Raw genomic sequence first — 16,776 nt, 5'->3', positions numbered from 1 at the left:
ACTGACCCCTGTACACCTCACGTAAGCATCAGAAGGTATTCCCTGGTGGCTACCTTGCAGGACTTAAAGGACCTGCTGCTAACATATTGATGCCAGATACCACAGCACACCTTCAGGGGTCTAGTGGAGTTCATGGGTGCGTCTCAATCAGCTCCCTAGTTCAGTAGTCAGTGCACTGATAAGGACATAAGTCAGTACCCTGACTACTGAACTAGGGAGCTGATTGAGACGCACCCCATGCCTCGATGGGTCAGGGCTGTTTTGGCAATAAAAGGTGGACCAATACAATATTAGGAAGGCGATCATAATGTTATGCCTGATTGGTGTATGTACTATAAGTATGGAGAGAGAGAGGGAGAGTAATGTTGTACAATAAAAATATAAAACAAAATGATATTATAAATATAAAAAAAAAATGAGACTGTATGGCCATAACTTGATTTTAATGGCAAGTACTAACATTTCATCAGTCAATACAAAAACAGCTATTAAAAGACACTATAAAAATCTCATTCTGTCACAGCAACAGAATATATTCATCACTTTGGCCCTCGATAACAAACATCTTCATCTCAAGCATTGTATAGAAAATATCTTAAGAAATAAATATAATCCCATCTGATCTGTATTACGCCCACACAATGAAGTAAATCAGTCATAAGCCCTTTGTGAAACAAGAGGTACACAGGTTGACATCCTTTTGAGAACAGCCATCAGCAACATAATACAAGGTGTACATTGTAATTAAGACTTGAAATGGAAAGGTTTTGGGCTGATATAACCGTTCTCCACATGCTATAAAGAAAAAGATTGTATTGAACTATTAACGTTTAATACTCTTATTTTAATTGACTATGGAGTCTGAGCTACGTTATGGCTGTGTGAACAAACTTGCATCGCAATGAACATTCAATGCAAAAGCTACTCTAATAATTATGATGCATTTCACATATTCTAAGACAAAGTGATTTATAGAAAGCAATAAATCTAGTGTAAGCAGCATCTCCAATGTGATTGTGAAGATGCATGTAGGACAGTGGTGGTTGTCATTATATATATATATATATATATAGGACTAATTGTCATTATCACCCTGTTAAGAGACCATACCCATGAAATATAATTCTCTTTGATCAATATAAATATCACTATATAATCTATCTGTGTCCTAGGCCTTTATGACAGATGCATTACAACGCATGTTTTGCGGTAGAGGAAAGGCCAGCTCTCTCAAAAATCTTCCTTGACCAGTCACTGCATGCAGGCAGGACGAATGCACACACACACATACAAACACACAGATTTAGTATTGGCACATGATGAAATGCACACAATCTGTGACTCAATGATAAAGGCACTGTACATGCCTTTCACACACAAATGCAAACATGTTCAAGTCATAGGTCATTGATTTCCCTGATGTTTCTGTATTGAAAATATGGTAAACTATGTCATACTAGTTCATTCTCCCTCATATAAACATCTTCTGTAATGACTACAACACTGCTTTTGGGGGGTTTGGTCATAGAAGCCCTGTGTTTAAGGATTTCCTGAAGACTTCAAGCCACTTCAATTTCGAAGATGAATTAAAAAACGCACAGGATGGAGAACCTGTGATCTGTGGTGAAAGAAAAAGACTAAGAAAAACATTCAAATAAGGTCTGATTCACATACATTGGTGTGAGAGAACATCGTGTACACCTCTTTAATTCCAAAACGGATTGCTTTTCAAATGTAGACAATTGAGAAGAATCGATTGCAACTACCACCATATCAGAGAGACAGAAGCTTTGCACCATCTCGCTCTGTGCCAATATAGTTCCAACTACGCAAGATAAGACCGTCTTAACAGAGGGAGACTTTTGACCCCCCTGTGAGGTGAGCAGATGGTACAGTCCAGGCTTAGCAGAAAAATTCACCATAGCACAGCCTGCATTTTCTGATCAGAGGTCAGTGACAGGGAGCAACAGCCCTGCGTTCTGCGAAGGGGACCGTGGTCACAGATGATCCCACTGTCAGGGGCTGTTCTCAGGGTCTTTCTGCAGAAAGGTGCAAGTCTCCTGGTTGTCGCCAGTCAACGACGCGGCCTCGGTCTCACTTTGCTCCAACACCAGCTGGATGGTGGTGCTTTCTGTCTCACCCTCAGCAATCTCGCCTTCCTTAGCAAGACGGAACTTAATATTTAACTTCTCATGTTTTTCTACAAGGAAATAAAAAAAGATATCAAACAAACTTGAAATTAGAGTCCACCTAAACTATGTACAAAAAAAAATTCAAACTGTACAAGCTATACAAGACAAAATGAATGTGTTATTTTTTATTAGCAAACTGTTTGTGAATAATGGTGGATGAATTTAAATGTAAAAAATTAATTATTACTAGATATAATTGTATAACCTATACTGTATGTGTGTATGTATATATATATATATAAAATAAAAAAAACTAGTCTGCTGATTTTTAATTATTATTTTGCTGATTAATATTGTAGTGGAATCCGTGATACACTACAATTCAAATGTTTGTGGTACGTACGATTTAAAAAAATAAATAAAATGAAAATGTAATTATCATTTACATGTAATTTAAATTAATATTTTTATTCAACAAGGACACATTAAATTGATCACAAGTGAAATTAAAGACATTCATAATGTTACAAGAGTATTAATAATTGAGCGGCAATAATAACTGATAATAATTAAGCAGCAAATCAGCAAATTAGTATGACTTTTGAAGGATCATGTGACACTAAAGACTGGATCCATTAGGCTGCTGAAAATACAGCTCTGCCAGCTTTTTATTTTTATTTATATATATATATATATATATATATATATATATATATATATATATATATATATATATATATATATATATATATATATATATATATATATATATATATATATATATATATATATATATATATATATATATATATATATATATATATATATATATATATATATATATATATATATATATATAAATAAAAAGTTATTTAAAAATACTTCTGTTTTAAAAATCTAAATGCAAAGGTTGTATTAGTTAACATTAGTTAATGCATTAGTTAAGATGAACTAACCATGAACAACACCTCTGTTCAGCATTAGTTAATCTTTGTTAACGTCAGATAATAAAAATACAGCTGTTCATAACTAATGTTAGCAAGATTTTAATAATGCATTAGTAAATGTAGAAATGAACATTAACAAAGATAAATAAATTATTTATAAGTACAGTTCATTATTAATTCATGTTAACTAATGTAGTTAATTAATGTTAACTAATGAACCTTATTGTAAAGTGTTACCAATATATAAAATCAAGCTGTTGCTAGTTAGTGACAAGTCAACAAAATAAGAGTATGTGTAATCCATTAATACATATTCAATAGTTTTAGTCAGTTCAAATACCTTTTCCCAGCTGTTTCTCTTTGGGGAGCAGGAGAACGTCCACATTGTGATGTTCTTGCAGAGCGTCAGTGAGTGTAGCTCCCTCTTTGCTGAAGAGGAACACCAGGGGAACTGTGATGTCATCTGTAGGTTCTCCATCTCCAACCATCTGGAACAGTGGCGTCTCAGAACTGCTGCTCCCCTCTCTGTGATCTGTGAGATCATTCAAAACCTAAGAGTCCAGATTCGAAGACAGTGCAGAGAAGAAGTAATATTACACTAGATCTCACCAATGAAGATGACTCCGATGGCTCCTGCTTCCTGCAGCCGTCGAGCTTTAACAGCAAACATGCAGTCTCCTCTTAATGCCAGCGCTATGTGTCCCTGCAGCTCTACTGCATTCTCAATGTAACCACACGCCGTATAAGGAACACTCTTTACAATACTACCTTTCACCTTTGAGAAAGTCAGAGAAGAGACAATAATTAAATTATGTTAAAAGAATGACATGTCTGCATTGAGGTCAAGAAGTTTCCGTACGGTTGCTCACCCCATGCTCTTGTTTGGTAAGATCCACTCCAAACTTTGCAGGACCAGCCGTAAGGACTGTTCGACCCAAAAATGGAGGGGAAATGAGCTGCACAATCAGTGGCACCACTTCCTCATGCTCAGGGGTTTGACTCACCTCAGCAACCAGCTTCAGCTTGTACACACCCTTCTGTGAGTCCTATGGAAAAAGAGACGGATAAATGAATTAACTGACATACCGAAGGGATAAATCACAGATTGTCCAACAGTCTATGATTAATAGACTAATTAAAACTAATTAAAATATTTTATTTAATTGAGATAATGCTGAAGTAAAAAAAAAAAAATTGATAAAACATTAATAAATACCACAATAATATATACTACAATAGTATATATTGTGCAGGGTGAGGCCGAGAGCCATGGGAACGGAGCGAAGCCAGTGGCTTGAGTGTGAATGAGCTAATGCGCACCACACCGGTCTCAAGTCCCAGAGAGGCGTCCCGGAAGGATAAAAGGAGGAGAGACGACCGTGAAGGACGACAGAGGACCCGGCCTGGACTGTCGTTGATTTGTTTTAGTTTATGCGGCAGTCGTCCGTGAGAGGCTACCACTTTACTTTCATTTTGTTGTTTGTTTTAGTTATTACGTTAATGTTCGTCTGTTCTTGCCTCCTCCTTCCCTGAACACAACCTTGTTCCGTATATAAATAATACCAAAATAACTGGTTGGTCTACTTAAAGGGTTAGTTCACCCAAAAATGAAAATTCTGTCATTAATTACTTACCCTCATGTCGTTCGACACCCGTAAGACCTCCGTTCGTCTTCGGAACACAAATTAAGATATTTTAGTTGAAATCTGATGATCAGAGCGAAAGGCCTCCATTGGCACAATGCACGGTTCACTCTCAAGACCCTTAAAAGGTACTAAAGACGTCGTTACAAAGTCCATCTCACTACAGTGGTTCTAAAATAACTTTATGGATCGGCGAGAATAGTTGTGCTCAAAAAAACCCCTAAATAATGACTTATATAGTGATGACGATTTCAAAACACGGCCTCATGAAGCTTCGAAGTAGAGGGCTGCATTGGGATTGAGTCCCGCCGGGTCCCGCGGGACCCAACGTAAATCTTGCGGGAGCGGGCGGTTTGAATTTTGCTGCGGGCGGGAATGGGCGGCTAAAAAAAAACACAGCGGGAATCGGTGGGATAGGGAGGTTGCATAACGACATGATGGAGAAGATGTCAATAGATGATGTAGAAAAGAACCTCAAACGAGGTATTTACAGCACAAAAGCTAAGCAAGGAAAGTCTGACATTTGGAGAAGTTTCTCAATTGTTTTGGTAGGCAAAATCATGCGGTATAACGTTATATGTATCCACATATTGCGCAGCTGGCAAATACATAGCTACTTGATCATACCTCACCAAAAACGCTCAGCACTCCCTGCAGGTCAAGTTGACTGTTTGGTGTTTTTGACAAACAATACATAGAAGTTTAGTGAGTGGAAATGGATTTTGTTTCTAAATGTCCGTTTGCTATTTTGTGTTCACATTACGTTCTGTTGAAGCATGTTTTCTCAGGTTTCCTTTCAGTCGGTCACGTTCGACGTACGTCGGAACTGACCGACGAATTGGGATCTGTTTTTTGTTTTTCAATCTGTTTTTCTGTTTTGCAAAGCAGTCTATTTGTATGTGCAAAGTTTTTGATAAAAACGAAATTATATTTGAATGTATTTGTCTTTTTTTTTTGGTTTACATGCAGGCCAGGGAATCGAAACAAACAACCCCATGAATCTCTTTAATAATATCAATACAAATACGTGTTTTTTTTTTTCCTGCGGGACGGGAGAAGACACAAAATCAATGCATCTCTATTATTGTGCGGGAATAAATTCTCAGAGTTTTGCGGGTGCGGGCGGGAGTGGACATACATATTGCGGGAGCGGGCGGGAGTGTAACACATACGTTGCGGGAGCGGGCGGTAATGGTCAGAAATTCGGCGGGTGCGGGCGGGAGCGGGATGAAGAAAACAGTCCCGCGCAGGGCTCTACTTCGAAGCGTTATGAATCAGTGAGTCGAATGAGCAGTTTGGATCGCCAAATTTCAGCAGTTTGGCGGTTTGACACGCGATCCGAATCATGATTCGGCTCACTGATTCATAACGCTTCGAAGCTACATGATGCCTTGTTTTGAAATCGTCATCACTATATAAGTCGTTATTTAGGGTTTTTTGCGCACAAAAACTATTCTCGCCGATTCATAAAGTTATTTTAGAACCACTGTAGCGAGATGGACTTTGTAACGACGTCTTTAGTACCTTTTAAGGGTCTTGATAGTGTAAAGTGCCATTGTGCCAATGGAGGCCTTTCAGAGCCATCAGATTTCAACTAAAATATCTTCATTTCTGTTCCGAAAATGAACGGAGGTCTTACGGGTGTCGAACGACATTTTTGGGTGAACTAACCCTTTAAATTAATAATTCTTGCAGATTCACCTGAGATACTAAGCCTTGGCTTGCAGAGATCAGCTCAGTGAGAGGCGTCAGAGAGATGCCCATGCTTTTCAGAAACTCGACTGGCTCCAGGCCAGTGTCATGAAGAGGCAGTTCAATCCCCCTGTGTTGAAGAAAAAGAGGAGTTAGGCCCTGTTTCTTGTACATGCTGCTCTATAGTAAACCTGTAGCATATGACTCACCTGACAGATGAGGCTTGCTGGGCTCTTCCCACGCCGGTGAGGTATTTATAGCTGTCCCTGATAGTCTTGGCGAAGGTGGGGTTGTTAGGGAACAGGGTTTGAGCACTGGGGCACGAGTATGAAAACAAATCGTCTTCATGAGCTTGAGGTTCCTGAAAGATACACAATGATGTTGTGACTCTTTAGCTATGTTTCCATTGACATGCTTATGTGAATTTTGGGATATAGCATTTAAAAAAAAGAAAAAGGATGGAAATGCCAAGATGCAAAATCTTATGATGGAAACACATTTACTGAATAAATTCTTCAGTACAACAGATTATTAACCAATCTCAAATGTGGTTTTAGTCATTCTGAAATGCCTGAGCCAAAGTTTTTCATCAAAATGATTTTGTGTAATTACCTCCCAGACCGGTTTCACACAATTGCACTCCCGAACATTAGGCATCAGAATGCAAGATAACATGACAGCATTTGTCGTCTAAGGTGCAAGTCATTTTATTATGTAGGGAGAAAAGTGCGTTTTTCGACTACCTCTGGAAGTGGTCAAAAGTGGACAAGCTCAATGTTTTAGACCCCGTTTACACCTGTATTTAGCGTCGTCCACCTGTGATCCGATCGACCAAAATGCATCTTAATACCAGGTTTAAACAGGGCCTTAGGTCGTTTTCACACTGGCAGTGTAGTTCCAAACATGGTACGGTTCGCATGAAAATTTTGTAACGTGAAAGCAGTCATGCGGACCCTGGTGTAACGAACCCTAGACTACCTGAAGGAGGGAAGTGGTCTGAGTTCGATTGCACTCAAACTGGGCCGCGATTCGAGTGAATATGAAAGCAACACAAACCCGTGCAATGTATCCTATGAAACAACTATCCTTATGGTATTTCTTGGATCCATAAGAACCCTTGTTCCTATGACTGACCCCCAAATTATGTTCTAGACAGAATTTATGTTTGTAGAAAAAGTTGAGCTCTTACCGTGTTGTTGGTATGGCAGGAGGGCTGGGTCGTTGATAGAGATACTGGGAGCAAATGAGCCTCAGTAGTGAAAATATAGTCATCAATGTCTATAGGCAACTGACTCTTTTCTGAGAAGAGCAGGTAGAGATACTTAAACATCTCAGCCAGGAAGAAGGAATCCATCCTTGAAATAAACAAACACAAATAATTGTACTACTACTGTATAACTACTAATTTACCCTTTTAAATGAATCCAGATAAAAGACGACTAATAGGGCTCCCACCTGTCCTCATGCGTTCCTGTCCTCACATCCTGTACGGCAGCGAAGCCGCAGGGGACTCGAGCGTGAGTATTCAGCTTCTCCACTATAGACTGGCCCACTTTTAAGTAGTACGGATCACCTGTGGCCTAGAAATGAGGTGGAGAATGTAATTTAATAACACTGAAGACAGACAAAATAACTAGTTTGACAAGACACTGCAAGTCAACTGTGAACCTTAAGCTCCGTTCACATTGACATTCACTGTTGGTTGCTAGTAGGCATTCGTCTTCAACTGCTGTATTCAACTGTTATCAGGTGGCATACTTACTTTGTAAAGGAAATATGTGCTCTCAGCAAACTCTGGTCTCAACGGGTGCTGCCCCCAGTGAACTCTGAACTCGGAGGTAAAGGCCTATTAGACAACAGATCAATTGTAGGCAAAGACATATGGGGGATTAGTATTAAAAAAATACAACAAATTAGGCTGTGATCTCTGTAGATTGAGGATGTTTAGGTTTAAGTGACTTGTGTAAAAGCAGTCGTTCATTAATTACCTCAGGGAGAAAATTGTGCTGTTTAGTCACTTGGTACAGCATCTCATGTGTCTCTATGGCAGGTTTCAAGTCTCCTCTCAGAACCTGAAAGATATTTTGGTATATTTAATTTAAATGTTCACTTTAAACATTTAAGTTTTTCTCCTTGCAGTCCACATGCCCGCCAATGGCTTAGTACAGAGAAAAATTTACTGAGCATAAATATTCATTTAAATAATTATTTTTTACCATTTTGCATTGAATTGACCATCATGTCATTGTAAGAATCATATGCCATTGGTAAATGAGCACCTCTCACTAAAATGTTGTGACCAGTGTTATTTTAGTATTATTAATATACCATTATAGTATTTATTCATATTTTAATTAGCTTTTATTTTTACATTTTGATTTTAGTCATTTTGTTATGTACTTTGTAATTGTCTTTTAGCATTAATTTATTTTTAATCATTTTACTACTTCCATTTTTTTTAGTTTCAAACAGAGATCACGATTCTCCCATGATTCTAAACAGACAACATGTAATTTACTAGGGGTTCTGAACCTCTGACAAATATTTATTGCTGCAGTCTATTTAAAATGTTTAATAAATCAGAATGAATTCTTTTTTTTAAACAGTTTGAATGATTCAATGACATGAATTAAGTCACTTGTCACCAATTGATGGCGTAACGATGTAATTGATACAATTGTTATTTGAAGCAGCAAGTCACTTCCTTTTTTCATTTGCTCTATTTTGATCGCTAATGTTTACTCAGTAAACATTAGTCTATTGCAACGATGGTGTGAGGACCCTATTTTAATTGCTCAGTCTATTATTATTCTTCTCTGAAATGAATGCAATTTAATTAATTGTTTAATCGATATGTCATCCTCAATAAAGCCGTCTCCGGCGTCTGCCTCCGATCTTTTGAATATTCTGATCTAATATGACCCCTGACCTGTAAAGTTGCCAGAATAATAATCAAACGCTGTTTGTTTGTTAATTGGCCAGTGGAGAACTGGCACCCCGACTGAGCCTGGTTTCTCCCAAGGCTTATTTTTCTCCATTAGGTCACCTGATGGGGTTTTGGTTTCCTTGCCACTGTCGCCTTTGGCTTGGCTTGCTCAGTTGAGGACACAAAATGTTCAACTAAATATCCAAACAAATCCGATTAGTAAACTAAATTAACCATATAAACTAAATTAATAATCTAATGCCCACATTGTCACTGTATGATAATTGAAATGAGCTAGATGACATCACCGTTTTCTCCGGAGAGGCTGTACGGCCGAATCAAATTCTGTTGCATTATTTTCCTGTTTAAAGCTGTGAAGCTGCTTTGAAACAATCTGCATTGTAAAAAGCGCTATATAAATAAAGTTGACTTGACTTGACTATTGCAGAAGACTGATCATGTAATTTAAAAAATATCTTTATTTCCTCAGGCAACATGAAATAAAGAGGATGAAAAAAGTGAACCTGTAGTCCAGGGAAGAAGGCAAGCAAGGAATCCATCCAGCTGCGCACATTTACGGTGGGGTTGTGCATGTGCACATTGAGCAGAAGAGGAGGCTGGCTGATGTACTTCATAATGGCACTGTAGTGCTGTCACAATAGACAAAGACAAAGTCACATGTGCAGATAATAGATGTAATAAAACAAGCTTTGTTTGACTAATAGAGGTTTGATTATTTCTGAAGAATAAAGAGTCCTTACTGTGTTGAATCTCTCAAGGTACACCTTGTCCCCAAGAAGAATATAAGCTTTCATTAAGTATTCATAATAAGAGTCGATTCCAGCGCCAACGCCGCTATCTGTCATGAGAAGCAGAGAAGGTACCGATGTGAATATCGTCTCTATTAGAGTCACAGTAGATGTGTTAAAGTGGCTGTATGGGGTGTTTTTCACTGTGTAAACCAAGTGACAACAACAACAGAAGGGGCCTTACCCCTGCGAACCCAGTCTCCATTGTGGATGTTGATCACAGTGCCGACAAGGTCACTTCCTCTTTGCCTCTTTTCCCAGAGGACGTCCATAGCTTTCCTAGCGTGTTCCTTCATAGATGCAGGTTGAAAAACTTCTTAGCACACACTTCTCACTGTCTGGGTTTTGATCTTTTTTAGGTGTGTAAAAAAATAAAATAAAAAACCTTCCTGGATGTTTACCTCAAATATTGTGTCCCCAGACATTCGGCTGAGAGCTGCAAACTCCAAAATCATGGTCCCTGCGCAAGCAGTGCAAGTGTCCGACTCAGTGCCTGTACGAGAAAGGGGGTTGACGACTCCATAGCGCAAGTTTACCTGAAGAAGAAAATTTAAATGCAAAAAAAAGTTTATATATATATATATATTTCATTTTGTATAGTGATTAAACAAATATTCCCCCAAAATACTTGTCCAGATGTTTTTTTTTGTCATTTTAATTAGAATCCAAATATTATATTGCTATTAGTTTGTTCATACATTTTGATTTTAAGGCTGCAATATACAAGCAAAGCATTTGACCCAAATTAAAGGATAAATTTGCTAATATTCAACCAGCTTTGAGCTTTGTATTGTTACAATGTCTGTAGTATATGTAAATTAATAACCACAGTCTTTACAATGGTACACACTGTATAAAGATCCTAGATCATGTAATTTTCACAACTGTTTTATGGAGCTTTTGTCTTTTAGGAAAGACTTTTTTTCAGCTGAACAATCAGATTAGAGCCCTGCATTTCTGCCCGAGCCCGACGGGCCCGGACTTTTTTACTCCCCTATGGCCGGGCTTCGGGCCAATTTTCACGTCGTACCTCAAACGCGGGCCGGGCTCTGGGCCTTTTTCCTTTATTTTATATTTTAGACATTCATTAATTAAAAGAAACAATGAGATGTGCTGCGCTGGTGGAAACAACATGAGACCACGATACCGCGACTGTCAAGACGGCTCGCACAGTGTTTAGAGTACGGCGCGGGGCTGGCGCGGGGCTGGCGCTATGCAACGCATTGCCGCAAATGAGTAAAGCAAGCAACACGCAAACAGCCGCAAGTGAAACTGAAAATAGGCTACTCAAAAACAGTCATCTTCATTGAAACGAATGAGACTAAATGCTCTTACCAGTGCTTAGGTTGCTCACTCTCATATTGCGGTCTTTGATCTTGAAATGAGCTGATGAATAGGCCTACCTATAATGCAGCTCATATCTGTTGCTTTCGTTGACGTGAACTCCGTTAAATGTGCATATAGCGCGGGTCGGGAATTGAAGATCGAATTTATATTCATTTTGTAGAGAGATGTAAGGTAAAACAACCTGCATGTTTTTTTTTCGATTGTGTAGCCCGTTATGTTTGCATGCGCCGTTGCGAGCATCATCAGCCTGCCTCAGCTTGTCAAAAATGCCTTTTTTTAGGCTAAACATTTAAACTAACATTGTGATGCTTGAAATGTTTTATATCTATGGATTTTATTATAAGCAAGACAAGTCCAGTGTTGATTTGAGAGGCTAAATTGATCAAACATGCGGTTAACTCACTGTCGGCCGCTTGGTCGTTACTTTAAAAAACTAAAACTTTAATTTAACAAACAAAAAAATGCTAAATTAACTTATTAAAGAAACAAAACGAAATATAACTACTTTGACATTAATACAAAACTTAACTATTTTAATGGATGCAACAATGTGTAATAGGGAGGATAAAAAATAGAAAAGACAGGATTCAGTCGGACTCGGGCGAAAATTTTGATTTGCTGTCGGACACGGGTTGGGCTAGGGCCTCAGCGTCTCGGGCCAGGGTCGGGCTAGGGCCTAGATTTGAGGCCCGTGCAGGGCTCTAAATCAGATTAAACAACAGTATGGGCACATTGGATTCTAAACCTCACAGCCTCGTTTTCATCCCAGTCAAAAATTTAATATGGCGCTACCCAGACTAGACAAGTGCTGCCAATACAAAGAGAGTTCAAATTATTCAACCATAAGTCAACAGTGGTGGAGTTACCCGAGGATAAGGAAGGCCACTGGTGGTGTTAAAGGCAGGCAGGAGGCGGTAACCCAGTTCTTTGGCCATGTGTAGCAGTTCATCTTTGTACCACTGCATCCTCTCTCCACGCTGCTTTAGAACAACTGCCATCACGTGTGCACCCAACAAGCCACTGGAAGAACAGGGAGAGGATTCGTCAATAATTCAAGATGTGAAGTCTATGAGAGCATGAGAATATAGCCTGAAAACCTTATATTATGTATATATTTCTGATAAACTTTTAGTGTTATAAATCATTAAAATGATTATAAGTGTTATAAAAAAAAAAGATAAACATATCCAAAACTAGAGAACCATCATGATCCGTACCCCAGCACACGGATATTGGTTTCAAAGACAGAGACAACTATGTCATTGTCCAGTCTGACATCTCTCAGTGTCATCTTCACAGCCTCCTCAAACTCATCCAGTTTGTTTAACAACTGCTCAAAACACACGAAACAACAGTTTAGAAGCAACCATTAATAGTGTTTTTCATTACATTCATTTTGTTTTACGTCCATCAAATCAGATAAGATTTAACTCACCACAAGGGTATCTAAACTATCTATTAATGTTAGCGAGAACCTGTAAAGAGAGAAAGAGAGGTTGTTATTAAACTCACCATTAAATCAAAATGGACTTGCTTTTTTATGGAATATTTCGTTATTTATCATAAATGATCCCTCATTAATCCAAATAACTTTCTCTCGATCTTGCAGCGACATGTCTTATCTTCTCGTGAGAGATGTTGAGCGAGACAACCTGTCACTCACATCATGATCATAGCAATAGCAAACCACAACCATCCAATCTATTCCCAATGGACAAAATCAAGTCCTGCCCTACATTTGTTCTTGTTCGACAAGCCGTTTCACTCGGATATATGTCATAATAGGGAAGAAAAGACGATTGCATCTTGCGTTTCATGGCGATTTTACTATCCCAAGGAATCAACATAGAAAACTATGTTTTAGATGTCAATGTTTATATCAATCTTTGCAACTAAATATAGTACATATATATAGTTTTCAGTCATATTTTGAGAATCTAAAGTAACATATTATAAGGATCATGTGTGGCAAATGTGAACGAATGCGAATGAAAAATGGTCTAAATGGATTTTCATCACTTTGACAGATTCATCATGAGCTCGACTCACTTTCCCAGAGAGTCATCAATGTCCCCTCGATTGGGTTCCATCCCTCTTACCCTCCCTCTACAGCTGAGGGGCATCAACTCATCTGCTGGGTAGGCATAGTCCTGACAGAGAATAAAAGAAATAATTATTAAGATGGCTTCTAATGCCAATTATTTAGGTCCAAAAAATACAAGCAAAAAATGAATATATCTGAATGTTCAGAAAGACACTAATTCTGAATTATTGACAGTGGGATCTGGGTATTTACTCACCATGTAACTGTTGTAGGCATGATCAAACATCTCTAGAATCTGGTCCCTAGAAAACAAACAAACAAAATGGAGCAAACGGCATGTCCTCTTTCATATCACACTGGGGGGAAAAAACTATAGAAACTCAATTCAACTGCTATGTTAACTGTTGCAGAAGTCACCAAAAGTCACATTTTAAGGTATGCCTTCCTCATCCACACTTGAAAAAAATATACATTATTTCACTGCTATATGTGATTGTGTGTGTGTGTGTGGGGGGGGGGGGGGGGATATGTGTTTATGCACATATATAGCTTAAAGGGATAGTTCACACAAAAATGAAAATATGTATATGTTTGTAACCAAGCAGAGAGAGCAACCATTGACTACCATAGTAGGGAAAAAAAATACTATGGTAGTCAATGGTTGCTCTCTCTACTTGGTTACAAACATTCTTCTAAATATCCTTTTTTGTGTTCAGCAGAACAAAGAAACTCATACAGGTTTGGAACAACTTGAGGGTGAGAAAATGATGACAATTTTCATTTTTGGGTGAACTATCCCTTAAATAGTTTGGGCTCAGTACGTTTTTTGTTACTTTATTCAGAAAGAATGCATTAAACTGATCAAAAGTGAAAGTAAATACATTTATAATGTTACAAAAGATTTCCATCTCAAATAAACGCTATTCTTTTGAACCTTCTATTCATCAAAGAATTCTGAAAGAAAAATATTAAGCAGCAACTGTTTTTAACATTAATAATCAACATAATAAGAAATATTCTCAAGCAGCAAATCATCATATTAGAATTAGAATGATTTCTGAAGAATCATGTGACACTGAAGTTTGAATAGCCGCTGAAAATTCAGCTTTGCCATCACAGGAATAAATAACATTTTTAAATATTTTGAACTTGATTTAATTGTAATATTTTACAATATTACTGTTTTTACTGTATTTTTAGCAAATAAATGCAGCCTTGGAGAGCAAGAGACTTCTTTCAAAAAGATTAGGAAATCTTACAGACCATATAATATAGCTGCAAGCAGCGATGACCGGCCCAAGCCCCGGCACCACCACCACGGTGGTTTTTAGGGAAACTGTGCAAGGTGGGCAATATGCTTTTAAAGCAGGTAAATATAAAAGGATATAAAGCTGCATATGGCACATTTACTGCAGCAGCTTGTGCCACCAGACCACAAAACACAATAGCCACATCCATGAGATCTTTTAAACTTAGATGATTTTCATGTCATAGGATGTTATAGGTCACTATGACTTTGACTCACAATAGTCACATTCATGTGATCAGCCTCCTACAACGAACACATCTGAAGTTTCATCAAAATCATTCAATGTATGCAGAAGTTATAACACACTTCCTGTTTCCCTTTTTTCGCCATAAATATGTTGCCTCACCATGGCCAAACCGTTTGAGATATCAAATCCACTCACAATTTAGCATCCTTAATGTCTTGACTTCATGCTGACTGAGATTGGTTGCGATCGGGAGTCATTAAAGAAGGCTTAAAGTGATAGTTCCTGTATGAGTTTCTTTCTTCTGCTGAACACAAAAGAAGGTATGTTGAAGAATATGGGTAAGCAAACAGTTGATGGGCCCCATTGACTTCCATGTTTGCTTCCATGTTTTTGCCAAATTCCTCAAATTATCTTCTTTTGTGTTCAGTAGAAGAAACCAACTCATACAGGTTTGGAACAACTTGAGGGTGAGTAAATGATGACAAAACCACTGAAAACAATGAGGTCATGTATGAATGACAAGAACAAATAATTGGTGTACCAACATAATTAGTGTCAGACAAAACCAAAATGACATGGAATTAAAGTATACATGTAATGTTTACCATTACATAAAGCATTACAGTGTGTCATCACCCTTAGGCATTCACAATTGGAGAGCACAGCAACAACAATGTTTGCCTAATGGGTTGGAATCAGTCAAATATAAAATATTCAATCTTAAATGTACACATAACAATAGTACACACAACATACCAAATAACATTATCATATGACCTACCATAAATAATCAAAATAACCATATAATAGCACGTTAAACACACCTGATTTTGGACTTTTCCTCTGCTGTCATGGCCTGTCCATCTTGACCAGTGACTCCAATTACAAAGCAGGAGAAGATCACAGCTGCCAGAGCCATGACAAACCCACCACAACTGAATGTTTCTCTTCTGATCCAGTTTACCCCCATTTTAAGAGGTATTTCTTGAGGATATGCTCTTTTAGCTCCTTTACATGTATCTAACCCCCTCAAGTAGAGTAACAACTGCCTGACTATAGAGGCCTGTCAAACTTTAATCACTTTTTATCTCGTCCTATGCAGTTCGTTGACATTAGTTGATTTAACATACCCGTCTTAATGATCGCATTTAATAATCGCCAGAATTTAGAATCAAGTGTATAAGTACTTTGGATAAAAGCGTCTGATAATGTATTTGATTATAACACTTAACTTAAAACAGATTGCCTAAGTTACCTGTCGAGCTAACGACGGCTAACTAGCAAACTTCCCCACAAATGTATTTCCCGCTTTACTTTTGATCTCTTTAGTCCCTCTTGATATTTCTGGACATATATCCTGTCGAACTGACTGGACCCAGCTCCTTATAATATCCATCCCATCAAGATTTAGCCCCTCATTTCGCTGAGTTTGATTTAGCCGACTGATGATCAGCCTCATCGGGGCGCGAGTTGATGATTTCATCAACAAGAGCCGTCGGACTGGACATAGCATTCGGTAAAACCGGATATTTATCATTCCAAAATTGTATTTAAAAACACAATCGATGTATTTGAAGTGGTTATAAAGCCTGTCTCGGATTTAAATGGACCTTAAATTGATTATAAAAAACTAAACAAAGAAACATTAACATTTTAAATATTTATTTCAAATACACAAACCATTTGTATGTGTAAACCCCATATTTTATATGACTTCATACATGTTAAATTGCATTTTAA

The 16,776-nt window shown here is 37.9% G+C and overlaps 1 protein-coding gene across 1 annotated transcript; it reads right to left on the bottom strand.

The window, feature by feature from the left end:
- Positions 1–1,680: 1,680 nt before the first annotated feature.
- On the bottom strand, positions 1,681–16,520 carry LOC307137273 (ER degradation-enhancing alpha-mannosidase-like protein 3). The gene is made up of 20 exons (XM_079834845.1): positions 15,861–16,520; positions 13,797–13,842; positions 13,546–13,646; positions 12,932–12,971; positions 12,714–12,826; positions 12,363–12,516; positions 10,551–10,685; positions 10,334–10,439; positions 10,102–10,199; positions 9,865–9,990; positions 8,403–8,486; positions 8,177–8,260; positions 7,870–7,994; positions 7,604–7,769; positions 6,624–6,775; positions 6,424–6,544; positions 3,949–4,125; positions 3,689–3,854; positions 3,420–3,611; positions 1,681–2,200 (listed from the first exon to the last, which is right to left on the bottom strand). Exons 1-20 carry the CDS (start codon positions 16,004–16,006, stop codon positions 2,016–2,018), a joined length of 2,517 nt encoding a protein of 838 aa, XP_079690971.1. The 5' UTR covers positions 16,007–16,520; the 3' UTR covers positions 1,681–2,015.
- Between the last annotated feature and the right edge of the window lie 256 nt (positions 16,521–16,776).

This window comes from Gobio gobio, assembly GCF_949357685.1.
Source record: "Gobio gobio genome assembly, chromosome: 14".
NCBI lineage: Eukaryota > Metazoa > Chordata > Actinopteri > Cypriniformes > Gobionidae > Gobio > Gobio gobio.
The sequence above is the reverse complement of the archived record's forward strand: the minus strand, read 5'-3'. Positions and strand labels throughout refer to the sequence as shown.